This window comes from Mycteria americana, chromosome 1, assembly GCF_035582795.1.
Source record: "Mycteria americana isolate JAX WOST 10 ecotype Jacksonville Zoo and Gardens chromosome 1, USCA_MyAme_1.0, whole genome shotgun sequence".
Taxonomy (NCBI): Eukaryota; Metazoa; Chordata; class Aves; order Ciconiiformes; family Ciconiidae; genus Mycteria; species Mycteria americana.
In genome coordinates this window covers 157,871,146-157,894,971 of record NC_134365.1, presented here as the reverse complement: position 1 = coordinate 157,894,971, position 23,826 = coordinate 157,871,146, and the positions used below count along the sequence as shown (strand labels likewise).

The 23,826-nt window shown below is 38.1% G+C and overlaps 1 protein-coding gene across 1 annotated transcript in view; it reads left to right on the top strand.

Annotated features, from left to right (window-relative positions):
- Window positions 1-23,826, top strand: part of MYO16 (myosin XVI) — a 404,772-nt gene that overhangs the window by 165,254 nt on the left and 215,692 nt on the right. Inside the window, exons 5-6 of the mRNA XM_075525989.1 lie at window positions 8,770-8,878; window positions 20,809-20,933. Of these exons, the coding sequence (XP_075382104.1) occupies window positions 8,770-8,878; window positions 20,809-20,933 (234 nt within the window). The remainder of the gene's footprint in view (window positions 1-8,769; window positions 8,879-20,808; window positions 20,934-23,826) is intronic.

Below are 23,826 nucleotides of genomic sequence, written 5' to 3'. Positions count from 1 at the left end.
TGGGTGCCTCTGTTCCTTCTTGTGTCGCTGCCCACAACTGGAAGGAGAGAGGAGAAAATAACCTGTGCTCCAGAGTCCCTTACTAGCCGTCCCAAGGCCCTGAAGTCTCTTTTGATCACCCTAGGACTTCGTGTTGCAGCTTCATCGCCCCCCACATGGAAGAGCAGCAGGGGGTAACAGTCCGAGGGCCGTACCAGGCTAGGGAGTGTCCTCATGACATCCTTCACGTGGGCCCCAGGGAGGCAGCAGACTTCCCTAAGAGGAGGGTCCGTCCGGCATATCGGACCCTCGGTTCCCTTCAGAAGGGAGTCACCCACAACTATAACCCGTCTTCTCTTCCTTGTGGAGGTGGTGTTAATACGAGAGGTACGTTCTTCTGACCTGGGTGACACCTCTGGTGTAGATAGACTGTTGCCCCCCTCCTCCATTCCCTTCCATTCTCTGTCAAGCCCAGGGGGAGGAGGAATAAAGGTAAAAATTTAGAAATAGGTAAGCTGCATGGTAGACTCCTAGTCCTGAATCTGCTCAGGGGAAGAGAGCTGGCTTTTTCATGGGCTTCTTTTGACATTTTGTTCTAGAACAGGAATCCTTGCTTTACTCTGGGGTTGATAGAAATCAATTAACTGTATCCCAAATATCTTAAGAATCTGCAGTGTCATGGAGAAGGGGCTTCCTTAAAGATTTATGTGGAAAAAGTTAAAATGAGGGTATTAAGAGTGCAATCGGCATTCTGAGAGACAATATCTAGATTTAGTAAAATAGTTTCTAGATTGTTCTATACCCAAGAAGGGAAAACAAAAGTAGTAACTCAGCTTGTGTGTATCAGTTTGCTTCTTAGTAAGCAAGTAAACCTGGATTACGACAGGAACAGGTAGGGGAACTGTCAACAGAGGATCTATAATTGTAATCACTAAAAACCTCATTTGTTTTTTCCCAGCTCTTCTAGTAACTAAATTGTTATTTCTGTGAAATAATTTCCTGCCTACAGAAAATCTGTTGTTGAAATGAGTTGGAAGGAAAACATGCTTTTGAACTGAGAGCAGCTGCTCAATCTCATTTAATGTTTTATTTCGTTGTCTGTGGTTTGCTAATGTGGAGAAGTCTTTGACTTTTTTTGAGCCCTGCCTTGAGAACTGTTCCTGTTCTGCTTAGCATCATGAATTTGTGAAAAGCGAGATCCAGTGCTAATGACCTAAAACACAGTACTGGGTAGAGCAGCTTTATCCTTTTCTCTTTGTCAATGAATGAGAGTCAAACAAGTCCAATAGGAGCCACAAAAAGAGGAGCCAGCTAGATTTCTGGGATTTGGTATCCTGAATGAAAATTTATGCAAGCCTTTGAGGTCAGAGAGCAAGATCACATGGTGCCACGGAGCCCATGGGCATGTGTGATTTCCTGTACGTTTCCTTGTTCGCAAGCAGATAGAGCATTATATCCTGATTACTGTTGCTTTCTTTTTAACTGGTAGTATACTAAGGGCTTTTGGAAGGATGTACCATTTGCATAGTAACCATAGTATACATGAGAGCATGCATACGTGTGCGTATAAACCTTGGACATCCTTCAATGAGCAAAACCTTTTAATGGAATTCATGTGAAGAAGTAGGTCAAGAAAGGGGGGAAAACTTAACTACTCATGTTACAGGAAGTGAAATGCCGCAGATGTTTTGTGAAGAACTACATTTAGTCTTGGTCTACTTACATGGTTAACGTTATCTTATAAAAAGGAACAGTTTGTAAGTCATGTGGTTGTATTTAAAAAAATGAAGAAAAAAAGTGAATTGTCCAAGCTGTTACTGAATAAATGCTAGCCTTTCCTGTTTGGAAACAGCAGTTAAAGGAGAGAGAAATACTATGTAAATTTTGGTACTTTTACACACATATAAATGTATACATTTATATATATATGGAGTATGTGGAATAGAATAAAAATAGATTACTAATACAAATATAAATAAGAATATAAATAGATATAAAAAAGTCAGGGTTTGGATGTGGGGGGGTTGACAGGTGACTGCAGAAATTGCACAAGGCTAGCATACTGTGGAGCATTTGAACCATGGTAACAACTGTGCAGATGCCGGTTACTAGAGAAATTTTTTTTTTTTTTGCATAGCAACAGGTACATTAAGAAGACGGTTGTTTTGCCTCTGCCTCTGTCTTTTTTTTTTTTCTTTTTTATAGCCAGACATATTCCTTAGGCTATATTTTATTTCTAATTACCCTCATAAAGCCTCATGAAGCCAATGGTGGTAATCCTAGGTAAAAGAGGCAGTGGCTGGGTCATGATTTTTGTATTGAAAAATATTTTATAAAGCACCTGGGACTTTCTACTATACGAATAAAGCTAAATTACGTAGTTATTTCAAATATATAAATAACCTGCATGGGACACAAGTTTCAAAGAATAATTTGAGGCACACAACAGAATACAGGTCTTTAAGCTTGAATTTCAGTGGATCATGCTCAGACTTTCTGGAGTCTACCTGGCTTCCACCTAAAATGGATGGATGCTGACTCTGGTTCAGAAAGCAGTTCAACCAGCTAACCCTTGTGAGCACAAAATTCACTGGGTGCATAAGCTGTAGCATCCTAGCTGGGAAGCTAAGCAAGAGATAGTACCTAGGCAGAGACATGCCCAAATCTTTCCCAAGTTCTTGGGGAACCTCAGTAAGTTAGGTGTCTAAGTAAGAATGTCTAAATCAGATTACACTGCAGTTCAAACAGCTGGGATGGTATTATGTTTCTGGACATACAAGCTAGTGGTTAGAACTCTGTCCCTGAATATAGGACGTGGTTGGAGATGGTTGGAGAAGGTCTAAACCCACAGCCCTTCTTCCCACAAAACTGCCTTGAATTATGTCCATAAAGTGTTGGGAGAATGCGGTTTTCACCTATCCTGATGAAGTTAGGCTGCTGATACACAAAATAGTGTGGAATTCAGAGAGACAGAAGGAAAGAAATAATTTTAAATCTGTGAAGAAGGACACATTCCTCAGAATGGAGATTCCTGGGTCCTTGTTCTTTTTCAAGTCATGGTAGGTAGATATATTTCTCATTTGGGAATCGTTAGATACAATGTATAAGAACACTGGGTATAGGAAAGAGTAGCAGGGATTATTAGCCAGCTAGTAAATAGCGCTGATAAACCTACATCTGTTGCACAGAAGAAGGAAGTTTTAAGACTTTTTAAAAAATTAAATATGTAATTACAGGTTTGCCCCTGTGTGTGCTAGATTGATTTTTGGATTTCAATTAATTCTTAAAAAAAAGAGAGATTGATGGAGAAAATTAAAAATAAATTGTTTGCTTGTGAGTTAACAGTAACACTAATTAAGCTTCCCGACTGTAGAATGTGAATTAAATTCAACTCTTATTTTACCAGTGGGAGTTTGGACACTGATTCACTGGGATATAGCTACAGCAACACAGTCTGAAGAGCTTGTGACTGCATTTATACTTTTGCACTTAGGCCAAGTGGCAAGGGGTAGCTTGTATAGGGACAGAGCCCTGTAGAGGACTCTGGCTATGCTCACAGTCCATTCACATGTGATTATGTAATGAAGTTACTGTTTTTTGTAAGTTCTTGCAAATTAAAATTTCTAATAGTGCTTGGACTTTAGAAGCTATTTGGTTCTTTCTCCACCTTCTGGAACATTATTTGGGAAGGAAGAGTTTAGCTCCTACTACATCCTGATGTGCAAGGTGGTGTTCTTCCCTTAACTATCCTAAATTAGCTCAAAGTTTAGCTATACAAAGATGTGATCATGGGATAAGTTATAGTGGGAATGTACATTGTATCATGTACTCTACAGTGAATCTGAAGATGTTCATCTCTCTTCCGTTGAATGGGAAGTCATCTCAAACTACTTCATGTTGGCAAAAAGTGGGGGTATACACATAGATTGGTAATGTGAAACTGTTCATATCCAACCTACCTCATGCTATATTGCTCCTGAGCTCAGTACCTAATCTTTAAGATCACCAGTTTTGCATATATGTGGAATTAAGCTAGTCTACCCAGTTTGTCTGAAATGAAAATGTATCAGATATTCTACAAATAAGTACAGGGGCAGAAATTAAAACAGGATTAAAAAATGCACAGTAAAGTGATCCTAAGATAAACTGAAGTTTTTTGAATCATCATTTCTGGAACCAGAAGGGAAATCTTATCTCATTTCACTAGCAAAAGGTATTTTCTCTTTGGCAGCAGTCTGATTTCTGGTCATATGGGGATAGTGTGCAAACCTGGCACCGTCTACTCAGTTATTGATCACTGGAATTCACTCTCATATGCTCTCTCTACATATGGATGTTGTTCTGCATAGCAGAGCATGCACTTCAGTTGCATTTTGCATTCTGTGTATTGAACTAGGTGTCTTTGGGAACATTCTTTCATAATGTATTTAAAGATGTTCCTTCTGCAGTCTTTCTAAAATAGAAACAATGTATCATTACAGACAAATATTTTTCTCAAAATTATTTTTTGTATTTGTGGGATATATTGGATAAGGTTTTGCAATACATTTATCTTTTTATTGAGAAATGTCTTGAGAATAAGGGTATGTTGAGAATGGGTAAACCAGTAACTTTTCATGTACACTGAGCACTGCATGCAGAATTCAAGTGGGTGGATAAAACATATGAACTGAAATGGAATAAATATGGAATTGCATTTTGAATATAAACAATGTATGCATATAAATTTGGAAACTCTAATATCAGCAGCCTGGTGACAGTATTCCTCATATTTTCTTCAAGAGCTATGAACAGAAACCTAAGAACAAAGTAGGACTATATCCAGGTAATCTGAATTCCATCTGCATATCTAATCGTACCTGGGTTTCTTATTGTCTGGCCTACAAGGCCATATATGTAACAATAGCACTCAAGTTCTTTAGCACAATTTTGGCCGTCTGAATTTGAGCTAAAGGTACAGTATTTGTGACATTTGCTACCTACAACACGTTCCACATCTTTGTCATGCTCTGCCTGTACTTTTGCTTGAGCCTGCTGCTTTTCTGCTGCTTAGTTTGCCCCTCTCTTTCATTTATTCTGCTCTGACCCCTACCAGTTACCTGTGTGAGCTTCTGCCATGTCTTCTGCCACCTGTGGGATTGCCATCTTGTCTTTACTTATACAAGTAGCTAAATGGAAAGTTTGCATTATAATTAGAAAACAAGATTTCAAATCAGCTTTCAGGACTGGCCATAACTAGCTGAGAGGTGCCTGGGAACAAAAGAAATCCTGAGCAACTGAAAAGTCCGTGTCACAGTTAACAGCGAGTAATTTCCAATGTATTGCAGGCAAATGTATGATCAGAATGAACAGGAAGAAATGTCCATACTACGAGCACTTAAAAACATTGGTGTGTACAGTTTACATTATACTGACAACCTGTCAGATATCTTTTTGGCAGGATATTGGGCAATACACTAAGGAAGGCAAATACAGTAGAATTTCCCACCTTTCTGTACCTAGAATGGTTTGCTTTCTAAAGCACACTGGAGTTTGGTACTGGGCGTAACCCACATGATGCTGGCAGCGGGGCGCTGCAAGCAGGGCTGAGCGAAAGAACTGCCCAAGTGGGGACCGAGCAGAGGACTCGGGCGGAGTTATGTCTCTGGCAGGACTGTGGCCGCTGAAGGAGCCCATGCCAGAGCAGTGGTGGAAGAAACAAGGAGTCACCAAAGAAGAGGAACCACAACATGCTGACCCCAGTCTCCCGCACTGCCCACTGCAGGCATAGTGTAGAGGTGGCAAGGGGATGGGAGATGGGAAAGGGGAGAAGCGATATCTGGAGAGGAGTCCAAGTGTAGCTCTCTACGTGTTTGTTTGTTTGCCTGTTTCTTATTTTTTGGTAGCAGAATCAGTAATTAAAATTGTATTAGTTGGCCAATAAATTAAGTAAAATTCTCCAACACAAAACCTGTTTTATAGCCAGCAACAGACTTTACAAATCATAGTGTTTCTGGCTATTCTTAAAACATTTGGTGCAGTTCTTAATATTAGATTTGCTGAAGTCAGATGAGTCAAACAGCCTTCTCCAATGAGGTGGCCAGCTTGGTGGGTGAGGAGTGAGCAGTGGATGTCATTTACCTCTATTTTAGTAAGGCTTTTGACACTGTCTCCCATGGCGTCCTCATAGACAAAGTATGGGTTAGGTCAGTAGGCAGTGAGGTGGATTGAAAACTGGCTGAGTGGCTGGGCCCAGAGGGTTGTGATCAGTAGCACTAAGTTCAGCTGGAGGCAATTCCCATGTACCCCACAGGTTAATAGTGGGTCCAGTCCTGTTCAAGGTCTTCATTAATGATCTGGACAGTGAGGCAGAGCTCACTGCCTCACTCAGTAAGTCCACAGATGATACCAAACTGGGAGGCATGGATGGTACACCATATTAAAAATGCTTATTATTTAAACCCACAAAATATTTCTTTTTAAAGCAAGATACTACTTTTAAGTGTGCATCATTGTCCAGAATTGCTTCTTTACCTGAATTCCGAGAGCTTCTCCTACCTCTGTTGCCACACCTTTCACCAAACTTGACCTTCTGTTTGGGAGCAGCTCATTGTGAACATTTCTTAAGAAATGAATTAATATAGAACTACCCAATAAAAATTATGTGGAGCTGAATAATTCCATGTTATATCCTTCTTTCACTGACGTTACATCTTAGAAAAGGAATGGAAAGTGTGCTGCTGGCCAAGTTAATTATCCTACTTTTCCTGAATTTAATGTGTCAAAGGTCTTTTGGTTTCTTAACTCAACAAGGAAGAAAATGTATGTAGGTTTGTTTTATTATTATCCTCCTGACCTTCTTCTGTCATTGCCTGGAGATTATTTACATGCAGGGAAGGATAGGTACCTTCAAGACTTTGTGCTTTTTTATTGTATGCAAGTCAACTAGATACGAAAATGTGTTACTTTCTACCATGACCAGCAAACTCTCATGGGTCAGTGAGTAGAAAGAAAAACAAACAAAAATCATGCTTCCTAGTAGTGGAACAAGTGCAATAAATAGTTGTTAAACCATCCTGCAAAGATATTGTGATCTTCAAATCCATCCTTTATTTGATTTTTGATCATCTTTTTAGTTTTGTCTGGCAGGACAGGCAAGCAGAAATTTATTTTCATAGCATATAATGAATATAACATTTTATACGTTGTAAGTCTCTGTCTTTATAAGTCTTCTTCCATTCTTTTTCACTAAACATTAGAGTCAACTTCTCTCATCTAATCTCATTTAGCAATTTAAAAGATAGGTATCTAATTTCTGCTTGCTGTCTAGGTTCCCCTTACAGTCAGTGCAGCAAGACCTGCACTAAAAGAAAGTAGTATACTTTGTAGCAGGATAGGTTATTTTGCTCTATAGGATAGGGCCTAGTAGGATATCTGAAGTGTTTGAGATAGCTGAGGTGAGTCATTCTTTGATGCCTGTGTGTCCCTTTGTGACTACGATGGGAACCCAGGAGATCACCTCAGACTAGCAGTCCAGCTTCAACACCTTAAGTCTGATGACATGAAGCCCACATGAATTGCTAGTTTTTCATGTCATATTTCACTTTGAGCCAGGAGCTGAGCTCATTATGAGTTTTTCTTTGATACAGTACTTACAGAGTAAGCTCCTGAAAGAAGTAGTCGTACCTTCTGTTAATAATTCCTTATTACAGTTGACCTCTGCTGCTGTGGTTTTAAGAAAGGCTGTCCTTGGTTCCCCTCATTTTTATTAGCTAAACTTTTTATTATACAAGCTGGTAAGAAAAGTAATTAGATTTACCAGAGGTCACTCTTATTTCATAATTCCTTGCAGTTAAAAGCCATAGAGAGAACACTTGAAATGAATTAAAGTTATGGCCTCTTAAAGAAGATACATGACATCTCACTGTAATGTAAACTTTTATGTCCACCAGACATTTATAATATTTTCAAGGATGAGAGCTTTCTTATTTAAAAAAAAAAAATTAAAATTGCCCTTCATAGTGCAAATTCTTACACTAACAATATTTAATATAGAAAATACAAGTTTTCTTATTGTGCTGGTGGTTTCTTTTCAAGCTTCTCATGAATCTATTCCCATCCCCTCCTCCCCCTGCTAATGGCTCCTTTTAGTTGTCTGTCCTTTATATTGAATTTTGAATGAAACTTGTAGAAATGTCAGGTTGGTTCCTTTAGGGACTACAGTTGAAATCATCAAGCTCACTTTCATTGTCTCCAGTTGGTGACAAATGGTGATTTTATTTAGCAAGGGATGGTTCTCTTTGAGGTTCGATTGATGGATGAGGCCATAAGAGGTTGGACCGGCTGACAAGGTTACCCCTACCAGCTGTCTACCCATCCCTACTGCATGAGTGTCTGTGCTGCTTGTCACTCAGCTTTTGAACCACTGCTGTTTACTGTGTAGTTAAGGCAGACTGTAATCGGTGACAGCTTACTTTATTTTCAAACGCTGTGCTGCAAACGGTGGTGGTTCCAAAACTCACTGATGAGCAGCTCAGACATCTGTGCAGTAAAGGCAGGCTGGACAGCTACGGTGGCAACAGTGTCAGCTGTCCCAAGCAAAGCCAGCCCTTTTTGACATTCCAGAGTCCTTTATTTTGTCTTTGCTTTTTTGTGTGTTTTGTTTTGTTTTGTTTTCTTTCAGGTTATAATCAACCTGCTGTCTAAGAACCCCAGCTTTGAAATGTTTTTGAATGGGAATGCATAAGAGCCCCAGTAGTGTTTTGAGATTTCACCACAAAATCCTAAAATTTTTTTAATTCTTGTCCGTAGGCTGGAGCAAATGTGCTGCTGCAAGATGTTAATGGAAACATTGCACTTGATTATGCCATAGAAGGGACTGAATCTAGCAGCATCCTTCTGATGTACTTGGAAGAAAACGGTAAGTCAGCTCTTCAGCTTCTGGAATGCTTTTATTGAGCGTGACATAAAAATGAAAAGGATGGATACTGATTTGATGTAAGTCAGCACTGAAGCCAGTGGAACTATACTAGTTTGGAGATGAAAGGCAGGAAGATGATTTGGAGTCACAGAAGTTTTCAGTGCGTTTAGATTGGAACAACCAGCAAAGGTTAGTGGCAGTGGTCATTGTCAGATCTCCTCTTGCCCATTCATATGGAGATGCTGGAATGTGAATTCAAAGCAGAAAAACTGCAGTAATGCAGAAGCTTTTAAAACAACTAATTTAACAGTGTGAGGACCAGCTTTCACATTTTGTTTCATTTCACGAGTTATATATAGCCTCAGAGTATATTTTTTCCAGTGACAGACTGTTAAAAAATAAATCTCTGCAAATCATCTGAATGGAAATGTATATGAAATTTTATCACTTATTCAAAAATATTAGTATTGGTTTTGTTTTGTATTGAGAAAATACTATAGCTAGATTTCTATTATGAAGTATGCTTAATATGTTATAGATGACAGGACCCATATTGAAAAAAAGGGTTTGTTATTCACCAGTTCCAAATGTAGATAAGGGTTCTGAAGTGAGATTTCTAGCATTGCTTTTGAGTCTGATAGGTTGCCTTAACATTGTATGTGGCTCATCATAACACTGAGGAAAATGTATTAAGTAGAAATAATGAGCATATTTCATTATAATGAAATAATAATGTAAAAATGTGTAATTTCAACATTGCCTCCATATAAGAAATCTATTTTAACATAAACTAGGTTAAGTTATATCCTGTTAATGAACACTTAAAAGAGAAGTTAACTTAGACTGGCAAGGAAATCATGCTCAGTGTCAGGTCCTGTACTGTTAGTCCATAGGACATCCAGTGTATTACACAGGTATATTTCATAATTTTGCTTCCTTGGTGCCTGGCAATGTCTTCACAGCTCATGAACTCTGGTTTTGGATTTTCTAATGGAAAGACAGGTATTAGCTTCTAAAAACTTGATTGCCTTGCAAGATGCAGATATTTGGAGTCTAAATGCTCTAAATACTTTGGCTGATGTGTTTAACATGTAGCATACAACAAGCATGTAGCATACGACAAGTTGTAGGCTGCTTACTTGCAATTATTAACGCGGATCTATCAGAAAATGCTGCTTCTTTCCTTGGTTTGTCTCTCTTTTTGTTTGGTTGCAAAATGAAATAGATTTGGGAAAAAAAAAGAAAAGAAAAAGATTTGCTAGTTTCTTGGCAAAGTGTCTACATTGAAGGAACTTATATTGAACAGTGGATTTTTATGACTCTAATGTTATCAGTGTTACCTCTTTTCCAGTAGACAGGGGAGGCACCGTTCCTCATTAAACAATGATTCTGTGAATGTGGGAAGTTTCCAAAGAAAAACCTAAACATTAGGAAAGTGAGATCTACCTCTGCTATACTTTAGATAGCTAAGCCTGAGCTAATCATCCAGACCTTTTCTTTTGGTCAATAGAGGGAAATAGGAAATGCATGTATCATTTCAGCTCTTCCTAACCTGACTAGGTGAGGAGGACTGACTTCCAGGACTGTTTCTTTCTGCTGACTATTAAGAACTTAAGGTGGCAAGTAGTAGTTTATCAGTCTTAGTTTTAGACTGTTAGGGTAGATCAATCCTACCCCTTAATTGCAGTACTGCATGAAATCCTGGCCTTTGGGTGATCAATGACAAAATGCCCATCAGCTTTGCTTGGTCTGTTACTATTCTTCTTGTAACAGTAGGCAGCTCAAAGTACCCTTATTTCACACTTAGTTTTAAAAATTTCATTAGTATCTTCTGAAATAGCCTTCCACGGTTAATAGTAATTGAGGAGGGAACCCTTGAAAGAAATACAGCTGTCTGAATAAGTACAAATTACTTTGAATTGCCCAGATGAAAGGTTTCTCTGTGGACTGTTTTTGTGAAGCCCTCATCATTGCAGTAATCCCCATGCACACCTGCACGTGCATACCCCAACACAGAGCAATGTCACGGCCAAAAATCTTGTTGTACAAGAGCATTAGCTGATCCTATAGTGAATACCATCTTCAGCCTGTAGTGTTGTGAAACACCCACCTATAGTCTCACCCTTTAAATACAATGTATAAGGCACATTTCCCCATTCTCTGTGCTTCCCTGCATTCCTAAAAGGTTTTCTTAATATTCTCCATTCAGTTGTGCAGCCTGGTTTACAACGTTAAGAAGAGATTGCTGTGTAAAATAGACTATACTCTAATCATTGCCTTTAAGTGCAGAGTTCACAGAGGAAAATAAAATCAAGTGCCTTATGGCTCAGCTAACAAGAAAACAAGAAGCTATTTGATGAAACAAAGTACGATTGGAACAAGTAGCTTTGATGCTACAGAAAACTTTGTTAATTGGGGACTTCAAAGTTCTTAGGAGTCTTATGTGTTTATAATTTCTTACAGATTTCCATCACTGTTGTAGTTCATTGTATCTGTTTAACTGCACTACAGATCTTAGTGAGTGAACTCCCTCTTCATTGTTGAAGGTAACCTAATTTACCCTGTGGAAGGCCTGGAGCCATAGGTGATAACAATAGCCTTAGATGCATTTAATGATTTATATACTTTAAAATATTCTTACTTATTTACTGAAGTTAGTTCTCTGAGTTGTGTTTGTAAATGATCTGTTAGGGCACAGGAGTATCTCAAGTGCAAAGTGAAGCTAACCCTCTAGCAACTGCCTGAAAGCTTTCATATATACTTTATTGTTGTTATGGAATATAGCTCATCAGGATGTTATATGGAGATTATACTACTGAAGTCTACATGAAATTATGTGTATTTCATTAAAATAGTCTCTTTTCCTGTACGGAAATGAGCTTTCTCTGATGTTACATTATGTTATGTAACTGATGTTACATTGTATACTGAAACTAATCACTGACTGAAGAAAGCAGTAAGCAGACCTTACTTACCTAAGAGAAAACAAGTTGAGGTACGTATCCTCTGTATATTAAGAGCATCCTTTGTGTTGGGTAGTAATTCTGGTATACTATAAGCTTCATTTAAGATATCCCTAATCAAGGATGGAAGGGAAAATAAAGCAGCCAATTTCATATTTAGGAAAGTGGTGGAAATAGCTTAACTGTATGATATTTGATCATGTCCTAGGAGCACTCAGAAGCCTAGTGTGCTCCTGAGCTCCAGGACTTTATTGGGGTTGATTTATCTAAATCAGATGTCTGGTAGTCACTCGATAGCAAACCCTCCTTAGAGCAAAAGAGATGCTTCAAGGGTAGGTATCTGTAATGGGTCATCTGAATTATGATCTGAACTGTGTGATTCTTTCCAAGTGCTGTGAAGGGAGCCCAGAATGGCTAGCTGAGACATAGAAGTCTGCTACATAGGATGGGATTCAGTTTAGGGATATGATATTTACATTTACAGGTCTATATGTAGGTGCCTATACACTAGCTTTGGTGTCTAATTCCTATTACCATTAGTGGAGTTCTAGGAAGAACTGTCACTAGAGAGCAGAAGGGTTATTAATTTGACCAGCCACTAGGAAAACACTGGTAAACACTGTTAAATTTGTTCTGTGCCAAGATATCATTGACTCTGCATGTTATTGGTCTTCTTGTTTTGCTATGAAAAGAAAGTTATAACGTTTAAGGACTTGGAAAAATAAGATGGGGAGACCAACTGCTACTGGCCCTGCCAAGGCAAGGCCAACTGAGAGTAGCCCAGGTTACCCAGCGCTATGTTGGGTTGGAGATTCTACAATCTCTCTGGGTTCCCATTCCAGTGCTGAGCCATCTTCATGTAATTTTTTTTCTTATTTTCAGTTGAAATTTTCTTTGTTGCAACTTACATCTGTAGCCTCTTCTCCTTTCATTGTTTACCTCCAGGAAGTGTCTCCCTCCAGAGGTGAAATGAAAATATTAGAAAGTGTAAAAAGATTTTTTTTTTTCACTACTTGTCCTGTTTTATTCTGAACGTGGTTGATTATTGGAATCATCGAGAAAGTCCACCTGGCACCTTCCGTAAGCTTTATTTAGATTAATATCAGTTTTATGTTTTAAGGCAAAGCTTTTGTTGTATTAATGCCATTTTAAAAATATCAAACTTTAAATGACTGCTAGAGTGTTCTCTTTGTTTTTAGAGGCATAATGTTCTACTATAGAAGTGTGTCAGTGAAACTCTGATTATGGCATATGATCCTTATGTTTCCTCCTTTTCCTTTAGGCTGTTTTAAATATTTAATGCTTTGAAGAATGTAACATTTTTGTTTACTTCCTTTCTTGGTATTTAGTTGCATAGTGGATTAGATGACTCGGATATAAACTACAGATGAGTGACAGATATTTTTTGGTTCCGTATTTGGCAAGTGACAGGAGGTGACACATTCACTGTGTAATTTGTTTCCAAGAAAGAGGTGTTCCCTTTTGTCCTCCAAGATCTCAGGCTTCAGCTTTTAGTAGGATAACTGTGCATTCCAAGAACATCAGCCTTGTTATTTAATCTGAGAAAACAGTATCTGGATCTTTACTTCTTTTGTTTTAAGAGCTGTCTAAGTATCCTACACGTCTGAAAGCAAAATAATATCTTTCTTGTCTATTGTATAGTGGGAGTTTATGCACTAGGAGATTATTACAAAAACAAAAGAAAACCATCTGTTGTGAATTTTTTTTTTTAAGAATGACTATATTTAAATAACATGCCTACCTGAAGGTATAGATGGCTTTTCTTTTTCTAGTATGACACAGGTACAGAAAAAAAATGGTTATTGCTTTTCTACAAAGTATTCTTTTTGTTTTTAACAATTCACTTCCTGGGGGGTAAATGAATTTAAAATAGCTGGTTAAAGGTTATTGACCTTTGATGGTAATAGAGATTTCATGTACTTAATCAAAATCTTTGATAGTATTCCAAGCTGTGTGAATAATGGTTCTGTTTTATTCTCTGAATATTAAGGGGATCATATTCAGGTGCCTCAGAAAACTGTATATAGAGCCAAAATAATGTGCAAGTCCTATCCATTTAGGTAGTTTTTTAGGGTATAAATTAGTTAAAATATTGTTTAGATTTCACAAAAATAGATCATGGTTTATTAAATTCTTACTAGCAAATGGATTAAGTCTTACTTTTCAGCTGCAAAGTAGAAGGAATAAATTTCTTTTTCTGCCCTGCAGTAGTAGGTAGAATAAAAAAAATAGAAGCTAAGAGTTAGTACAGAATCCTACACTGAAGACAGTGTTTAACATTAGCCAGAAACAGTCAACTCATAAATTACTACACTAAGGAGAATTTCCCTGAAGCCAACAGTTAACAACATAATGGAAATAACACGTGCAGGAAAAGCTGATTCAAAAAAGTAGTGGGCAAAGGATTAAGGAAACATTTACTGTAAGATTGACATTATACAGTAATCTAGAATGTGATACAACGATACATCAAAAAAATTATTTTGGTTTAAAATTTAAAGTAATTTGAAATTATTCATAAAATATGGTGTGGTGGATTAGTCTTGGCTAAAAGCCGAAATCCCACCTAGCTGCTCACTCACTCCCCCTCCTGAGCAGGACAGAGGGAGAAAACAGGATGGGGAAGCTCATGAGTTGAGATAAAGACAGAGAGATTGCTTACCAGTTACTGTCACAGACAAAACAGGCTCGACTTGGGGAAAATTGCCAATTGGAATAGATTCAGGTAATGAGAAACAGAAAGACGAACATTAAAGCAACACCTTTCCTTCCCCTTTCCCAGGCTTGACTTCACTCCTTCTACCCCTGCAAGCTGTGCCAGGGGGTGGGGAAGCTACAGTCAGTACATAGCAGTTTCTCTCTGCCACTTCTTCCTCTTCACACTTTTCCTCTGCTCCAGCGTGGGTTTTTCACAGGTACACAGTTCCTTCAGGAATGTCCATCTGCTTCGTCATGGGTCCTCCATGGGCTGCAGGGAATCTCTGCTCTGACACCTGAAGCACCTCCTCCCCCTCCTTCTTCTCTGATCTTGGTGTTCCCTCAGCTTTTTCTCCCTCTTTTTGTTCCCTCTTTGTCTCTCTGTCCACTGTTTTCTGCCCTTCCTTAAATGTGTTTTCACAGAGATGCCACACTTGGCTGACAGGCTTAGCTGTGTCCTGTGGTGGGTCTGCTGGAGCTGACTAGAATTGTCTGTGGTCCACATGGGACAGCCCCTGGCCTCTTTCCACAGAAGCCACCCCAGCAGCCCCACAACTGCCAACACCTGGACAATACATCTGGTCATGTGTTTCTCAACACTCTACCACTTTTTATGAGAATAAGATCAAAATGAAAATCCCAGTTATGTGTATTTTTCATCAGTTTTGATTGTTATTAATTAAAAAAAGTGTTCAGAACTTGTACACCAAAATATTCTAACTCTGAGGTTGTGCTACAGAAACCCTTAAAAAGATCTAGTCATCCAACAAGGGGAAAAAAAATCATATACTGTTTCTTCAGTGCATTCAAGAAAACAAATTGATATAGATCAATATAATTTCAGAAAAGTACTGCTCCAGACTTTCATATTTAAAACTATGAAAGGCTCTTCATAGACATTAAGGAATTATTGCTAACATACTACAATAAAGACTGACTAAAATGTCAACACATACAGATTGTTAGCACTAAAGATCAGTGAACTTAAGCTAAAGCTAAATCCCCTGATATATTTTCTATTTTAGAACCATATGCAACGTGATCTTGATTTCTGCTTACAAATTTTCTAGGTTAACAGAAAACAGGCAACCAAAACTAAACAGCCTCAGGGTGGTTCAAAGACTTTTCACTCTGATTCTTGCTGATTGGGAACCACCTACCCATAAGATTCTCACACACAAAAAATCTGTCTATTTTCTGCAGAGAGCTTGATTAATTGATGATAAGGGATTAGGTGACGGTGTTGCCAGTGAGAACAGGGGACCAAATGATATGTTTCAGTAGGTCCCTTCAAGTCCTAAAAATGAAGCACACAGAAAATGTGACACATTGAAAATGTTCTGGCTGAAAATGCTCATCTGTCTTCCTTTGGCCTTTATGTTTTCTAATATAAGCTTGAATAAGCTACCTTAATTTTTATATTTTCTAACTCTTGGGGAACTGACTTTGAAGTCTTAGACTTCTCTTAATATTCGTGTATTTCCAGCATGCAAATGTGTGGGCGTTTAAAAGTGAATTAAAGAAAAAAGGCCATCATATGGAAACACTTTGTTACCCATATGTTTCTATCAAAGGGAAAACCTTTAAACTCACTGTGCAGACTTTTGGCACGTGAATTAACATTTTAAGTTATAGCCAGTAGTTTATGATCTACTTTGTAACTGATGCTAGAAGGAAAACAGGCATCTCCTTGACTAATAAGCTTTGCAAAGATTTGAAAAAAGATTGTGAAGAACATCAGAAACTGGGTATGCCCTTTTAGTATCCTTTCAAACAACTTGCTGATGAAAAATCTAATTCTGTTACCATCAGAAATAAATTAATCATTTTTTATAGAATTCTTAAAACTATAACCTTTAGCAAATTAGAAAAAAAATTCTCAGTGCCTGGAGTGCACCCACGGGCCCTGCGACCTGTCCCCCCACTCCCAGGGGCTTGGCTGCCTGTGCTCAAAGCCAGCTCTGATATGGTATGGCCGTGTAACCTGGGAGCACTCAGCTAAGAGAAGAGCTAAGTTGTGAGGCAGAGCTGGGAGAAGCCTTGCCATGATCTTTCACCCATCCTTTGGCTCGGGAACAACATTTAGGCTCAGGTCCTTGCCCTTGGTCCTTGCTTGAGGTATGCCTATGCCCAGCCACGAACCTTGCTGATCCTGACCCTGAACCACTGACGACTTTCTGGCTTCACCAGATTTGTCTGGATTTGTTGCTACAGGCTTTTCTGGCAATCACAGGACTGTCGGTTGGCCCTGATTCCCATCACCAGACCTGCTTGATTTTCGTGTTTGGGTACTGGGGGGCTGTGCCCTGGTCAGCAAGGACAGTGCTCTGCCTGCCCTGTGTTCACCCTCAGCTCCTGGCTCCCTGACACGTGTTGAGTGGCCTGCTTTTACTGTGCTCTCACAAAAACATCCAACCATAACATATTAAGAACTTGCAGAGAAATCTTGAGTATAGAAATACTGTATGTGATGAGCTCATTTCAGACATGATGCTTACCACAAGTAACCAGAGACAATGGTACACTTGTTTTGCTTCTGTGTTCTGGTATTAATTTTGCAAATAAAATAATAAACCTGCAAGACATATCCACAGATAATGCTTTAGTATTAAGCCTTGAGATTGTGCCAGTCTCTTAAAATAAATTACAAAAATTATTTTTGTTTTCATACAAGTTAAGAAAAGTCAGACCTTACTTTTAGCTGGTAACGGTCATCAACATCCTATTATAGAAGAGAGAGGGGAAAAAAAATCATGTTTCACTAGAGTGGGAGAATTGTCATTCTGATGTCTACATGAGGAGGAGATGGGAATTTTATTTCTAATAGCATTTTCAGACTAGAAGGAAATAAACTAAACATCCTTCACTAAGTAGGTTTAATGATATTGTTGAAGGCAAAGAGGTAAAACCCAACAACCCCACTCAGTCGGTACTTCTGCAGTGAATTAGAGCTATAGGCCTCAGTAGTTTTGAAGTATGCATTCTTTTGCAGATACTGAAAGTATTGGCTTCCCTTCTCACATAATAAATGTTGCTGAAATGTATCTGTTCATATGCTGACCTTTGAAAATCAGATGCACATAATGCCAAGTGATATGCACAAGGGCTACTGAACAATGTAATTTAACAAAAATAATGCTCTTTACAAAGCTATCTAGTAAGCAGCGAGAAAAGCCCTTCTAAAACTTTAGGCAAATAAAGCTGGATAAAGTAACAACTACACCTGAATATTTTCATGAATGAAAATTAATATTTCAACAATGGTATCATGACTTTTTTTTCCTCATTGATTGTTTGCGAACATGTCTGCCCTATACTATGCTGCACAAGAGAAAAATATAAATTCTAAACCATGATGTCCCCAGAATTACAGAAGACTGCAGACAGGCTCATCACACTTGGGGTGAAAAGAGCCTTGCTGCATTTACAGCTCTGTGCAGGAAGGGCAGGTATAGACAGGATGAGAGAAGACTTAAGACGAGAGAAGAGATTGGCTTCTGAAAGCTGTTGCGAGTTTTTAATGTACATTTGTGTTTGCAAGATGATGCAAGATGATATTGACCTCTCCTAAAGACTGTTAAACCTGTTGGAGAATGAGACGTGCACGTTACAGAAAGAGTGGCTGCTGGGTGTGTATGATGGGTATTTCCCCGAGTGCTTGAGTGCTTTGCTCTGTACTGCTCACAGGAACGGGTGTTCCCCTGGCAGATGGAGAGACTTCTTAGTACTGGACATTTCTGAGGAAAATATTTTTATAGCAATTCTCAGTTCTGTTTGCCATGTATTTCTTTACCAGTGCCACTTTTTGAAAGTTACTTTCCCTCTTTTTATCTGAGGTTTTTACATTCTATTGGGTGGGTTGTCAGTTCTATAACCATATGCCAGAGACACTGAGACAGCCAAAGCACATGAAATGGCCTTGTCAGGTGTTTTTCTTAAACAGTGAGAAGTAATATATTTTGTAGCTTTTAGGTTATGCTCCTGTCTGTCATCAGCACTAATATTCATCACCAAATGCTGTGCCCTGCAGGGTCACTAATGTTTTAACTGTTCCTTCTCCATCTCATCTCCTGCAGAATTTGTGAGCGTGTAGCTCTTGTTCTGATTTTATAGGGTATTTGGAGCGTATTTTCCATCCTATGCCTTTCTTTTTGACTTTCCATTTTTTATAATGTGAATCTGTTCCCATAGTACATGCCAATTGGGTTTTCTTCCTCTATTTATTCATGCTGGCTGTCGTCCCATTTCAGCTGAATATCTAAACCACGTTTCCCCTTTGAAAAGCAAAGTGAAGGTCATTCTTTGATTCAGGCAGCAAGAGTTACTTACTGTATGAGTAACATTCTGTTGTTCCATCTAAGCTCATGAAAAGTGTCACTCCCTGGGGAGGGAGAGCAGACTCTCCAGAATTACAAACTTGATTAAGGGAAGGCAGTTACTGACCAGGTCTCCTTGTTCGAGCCCCAGAGAATGATACATGTGCACACTTGGTAAAGCTGCTTCTCAGCTCCCCGCCAGAGATGCCTTCACTCTGAAGCCTAACAGTTCCCAAGTTCTTGGAATTCAAAACTCTGCAATTCTAAGATTGCAATTTAGATTTTTTCATGCTTTCATTCTATTTTCTATAAAGGCAAAGGAAGGGAATCTCTGTTGATGCCAGCACATTCTGCTTTTGGGTGGTTATCTAATTTAAGCTATCAGTGTCATATATGTATACGTCTGAATTGCATTTATGTAAAAGATCACAGGTTTTAGTTTAGATATAAAAACCATCTCATTTTCTCCAGCTTAAGTTTATATTTGTGTTTTACATTTGGTGTCATTTAGTATCATTTAGGTGACAGGTGTGAAAATATAAGAATAAGTAGATGTGGCCAGCAAGACAGTGTTCACACTCCGAAGATTTCACCTCAGAGCTGAAACTCTTAGAAGTGCTGCAGGCAACTAAAATTCAGAACATAAAGCAGTGTGTAGAGTAGCATGTTAGAGAAAGAAAATGAATGGGATTCTTTGCTGAACTGTGTATGGTACACCCATTTATACGAGTTCCAGGGTGGATTAAAACTAAGAGACTCAAAATATGCTTTTACTCTGAAACATGTTTCAATTGTTTTAGTAATGTAAAAAACTGCAAGAATTGTTGAAGATAAAATATTAAATGAATTGTTCAAGCAAAAAGATTTAAGTTAAATACATATTAATTAAATTAATTTATTATTTGTCACTTTTCAGCTCACTGACATATGTGGAAGAGAACCAAGAAATTATTTATTCGTATGGGTTTTGTTATGTCATGGCCAGGGCAGAGAGGAAAGATTTTTATACTCAAGTTACATTTTCTATGTATGGATGTAAGTGACCACGTGAAGCTAGGAGCAGAAGAATCAAGCCCTGAATGTTGGTTAGATTTTCCAATCAAGCCACAGCCAGTTGCTAATTCAACCACTTAGCAATTTTGTTGTACCCTCTGTTGCTAATTTTAAATCTCTTCAGACTGGAGGCCATGCTTTCTTTTGGTTATAGACTGCCTTGCTTATCTTCCTTTTAAAGCTGTACTTTGACAACTGTTTCTTTCAGTAGCAAGGCTGACACAAGCAATCCCGCACCCTTCATTCCTTTCATCCCCTCCCATTTGTTGCTGCCTCCATACCGCATTTTCTCTTGGTTTATGGGGCCTTGCAATGATCTAGGCTCAGCTGGAGAACTAATCCTGCTTAAAAATAACCCAGGCAGATAACAAAGTGTTGAGTTGTAATGTCATTTGTTTAACTTCACAATCTCTCAAGCAGCTGAGCCGACAGATTTGAGGGGCTGGTCTGGGGACTGCGATGTATACACAGGGTTGAAAGAATGTGGCCAAAAATAATTTTAATTAAATAAGACCCAAAGTCCTGAGTGGCTTCCTTAGAGTGTTTAATTCTTTTCCTATTCACAGCTATTTTCACAATCCCAGTGGATTTAATGATATTACAACTGCTTTCCCTACAACTGCTCTTGCCAGTCAGTAGAGGATCAGGCCCATTTATTTGATATTGCTGACTGGCATTAAATCATCTATGTAGTGACTGATGAATAAAGACATGAGTAAACTTGTTGGTAAATATAACTAAGTAAATACGTTCTATAAATGTACACAGAAGTCTAATTAAATGTTGATTAAGCTTTGACAAACCCAGAAAACAAAATCATATGTCCGTTCTTTATTGATGAATGAAATAGCAGAAGGTTTTAGCCTTTTCTTTTTTCCAGGTGTAGAGCTGAATTCACTGCGCCAAATGAAGATACAGAGACCTATGACAATGCTTACAGATGTCCAACAGCTTATATCGAGTGGAGGAAGTGTGAATCAAAAGAATGATGAAGGAGTTACCCTGGTGAGTGGAAATATGTAATCATCCCCCTGTGAATATGCATGTACTGCAACTGCCTACTGGTGAGCATGTTTGCAAGGCAATTCTCTAAGAGGAGAAATGAGGGAACGCAAGATTTTGGTTCTCATCTGGCCTTTTGAAAATAGATATATGTCAATGCCATGCATAGTACAGATTTTAAAATAAGCTAGTGCAACACCTGTGCCTTAATGACAGCTTTCTTGCTGTTAGCCACTGAATGTGCAACACAAAAATTAATAGCAAAAAAAAAATATTGGCACTGTAGTTTAGAACTGCAGCAGATACGGTCTCTGACATTCTGTGTAAAAGAGGGCCTGAAACTTCACTCAGTTATTCCTGTTTTAGGATCATATCTTCTGGCTGAACCAGGCTAAAATACTGTTTCATAAAGCTATCCCATCTTGATTCAGTGTAATGAAGCATCCACCATATCAGTGGATAAGTGTTCCATCTTCCAAATTTGCATGTTACTTGTAGTCACTGGGTCTCATTATACTTTTTTCTGATAGTAGAGCTTCTATCCCTTTGTTTTTTCAGGATCACTACTTCAGCTGTGAAATAATTTAAAAATTAATCTAATAAAATAATTTAAAAATTAATGTATTTTTCCCTAGATAGCATGTCTGTGGAATGTTCTCTTTGCATATAAAATCTTCAACATCATTATCAATCAGTAAATGGTCATCAGCAGCATTAAGATATTGAATAACTTTTTAAAATTCTTCTGTGTTTTTCTGCAAATACTGTACTAAAATAATCAGAAAGGCATGAATTACTGAACTTCATTATTCTTATTATTTCAGCATTTATGCTGAATGACATTGCATGATAGTGAATTAATACACTGAATCACTAGTATTTAATTCCATATTTTAATAGCTGTGGAGTGTTTAAACTATAACTGAAAAAGTGAGCAGCCTCATATCTGGGGTTGTTGAATCCAGCCACTGGCTCTGTCTATACAGAAAGCTATGACTTTTGGGGTTGCCACCCCAAGGCAGTTAACGGTAGTTAAAAACAGGAGGGAAGCAGGGGAGTGGTGGGAAGAAACAACACAACTTTTAGTTTAATTAATAAAAGCATTAATTTAACTTCCAGTTTTCTGATACATTTAAGCTAAGCCGCTAAATCATAGTAAAATGCAAAGTTGTTTCTATTGTACTTTACTCTTATTGCTGCTTTAGTCTGAATTGGCTTAGTTAAATTGAGTTATGAACTTACCTAACTATCATTGTGTAAAACCTTTTCTGTAGTTAGCTGGAATAGTTGAAATGCATGTCTGAAATGTGTTTAACAGCACTGCAGATACTAGGAGAAAAGCATTGTGGATAGTTTGGTTTTCGTTATTTGCTTGGTGGGATGTGGACAAAGGGGACATTTTTTGCATGAACAGTTTTTATGTTGAACTTTGATTTTTTGCACTTCTTTCATAGTCTTGCAACAACTAGCTACAGAGTGGATCATTTTGCTTTTGTTTGAGATTTCTATTATGTGAAACTTTTGTCTGACAAACTGGTGGGAAATCCGGAATTTGTTAAACTGCTCTGTCTCTGTTCACGGGTGTGGAGTCAGCCAGTCTGTGATATCTGTATGTGTATCAAAGGGTTCTGGGAATAGTTTTTTGTTGCTCTACATCTATCTGTGCAGAGAAAACAACAAATATCTTAGTTGTAAGTAGCAAATGAGATTTGTTTTCTCTTGATAGAATATATCTAAGTCCATGTGTAAGTTAAAATGAATCAGGCAAAAATTTGATGCCATAAATGTATAAAAGCACGCATTCTCATAGATTTATAGCACATACATATGTGTACATGCAATACAGACACAGAATGATATATGGCAAAATTAATTTTTCTGCTAAATTCTCCTGTAATAACTTTTTCTTTGAAAGATTTCAGTCATAAAATATTTCCTTTGTCCTGTGAGCTTTTAAACTACTTTAAAATAGCACTTGTCAAATTGATGTCTGAATAGAAAATGTAATTTCTTCTGTTAAAACAGAAGAAAAGCTGAAGCTATGTCAAATTATAGGAAAATTTTGAAGTTTTTGTACATTTAAAATTAGAACATTTATAGCGTACAGAATTGGTGTTCTGCCCTCAGGGCAGGGGTGTTCTGCCCCCTTTCTGGGGGAAGATTTTTGACAAGCTGTAATGTGTTTCATCCCTCTGCATCAGGGATGTTCATAGAGAAAACTATGCATACTCTGCAGGTGCAGCTGAACCAGAAATAACAAATAAGGCAAATAATATCCTGGACTCTGTTTTTGGTGTCTTGTATGCTTATAGTGACTTTGGAACTACACAGTTCTAGTAACAGGTTTATTGCAGGACCTTTTTCTTGCCATTAGCCATTCATTTCAATCCTCAGAAAAATAGTCTCTTCGGCTAACATTGCTTCAAGGGAAAAAAATCATGTAGTTGGGCTACATGATGTGGGGATACAGGTTACCACCTATAACCTCAGCTTTCTTTTTCTGCAATCTTCCTGAGCCCTGTGTTACTGACCCTCATGAGAACTGACTCCTTCTAACCGGGGATGAGCAATTATATTGTGCCAATTTCCAAATGCAAATTTTGTCCCCTTTGCTCCCAGAAGTGGAGGGAATGTTTGAAATCATAGCAGAGAACCATGAGAAACACCACTAAACTAACCTGGATCAATCTGGTCGTGTGAAGTATGTGCCTCAACATACAATTAAGTATCTAGGGAAGAAGTGCAAGTAAAAGAAATAAAATCTCTGTGGTTCAAAACTGAGAAAGTATTTTTTGTGACTGATTTTGTGCTGCAAACCCTATGTGCTTGGTTTGATTATGTGTTAATGAATTCATTTTGGAGTAAAGTAGCGTCAGCTTACATCTGGGATATTTGA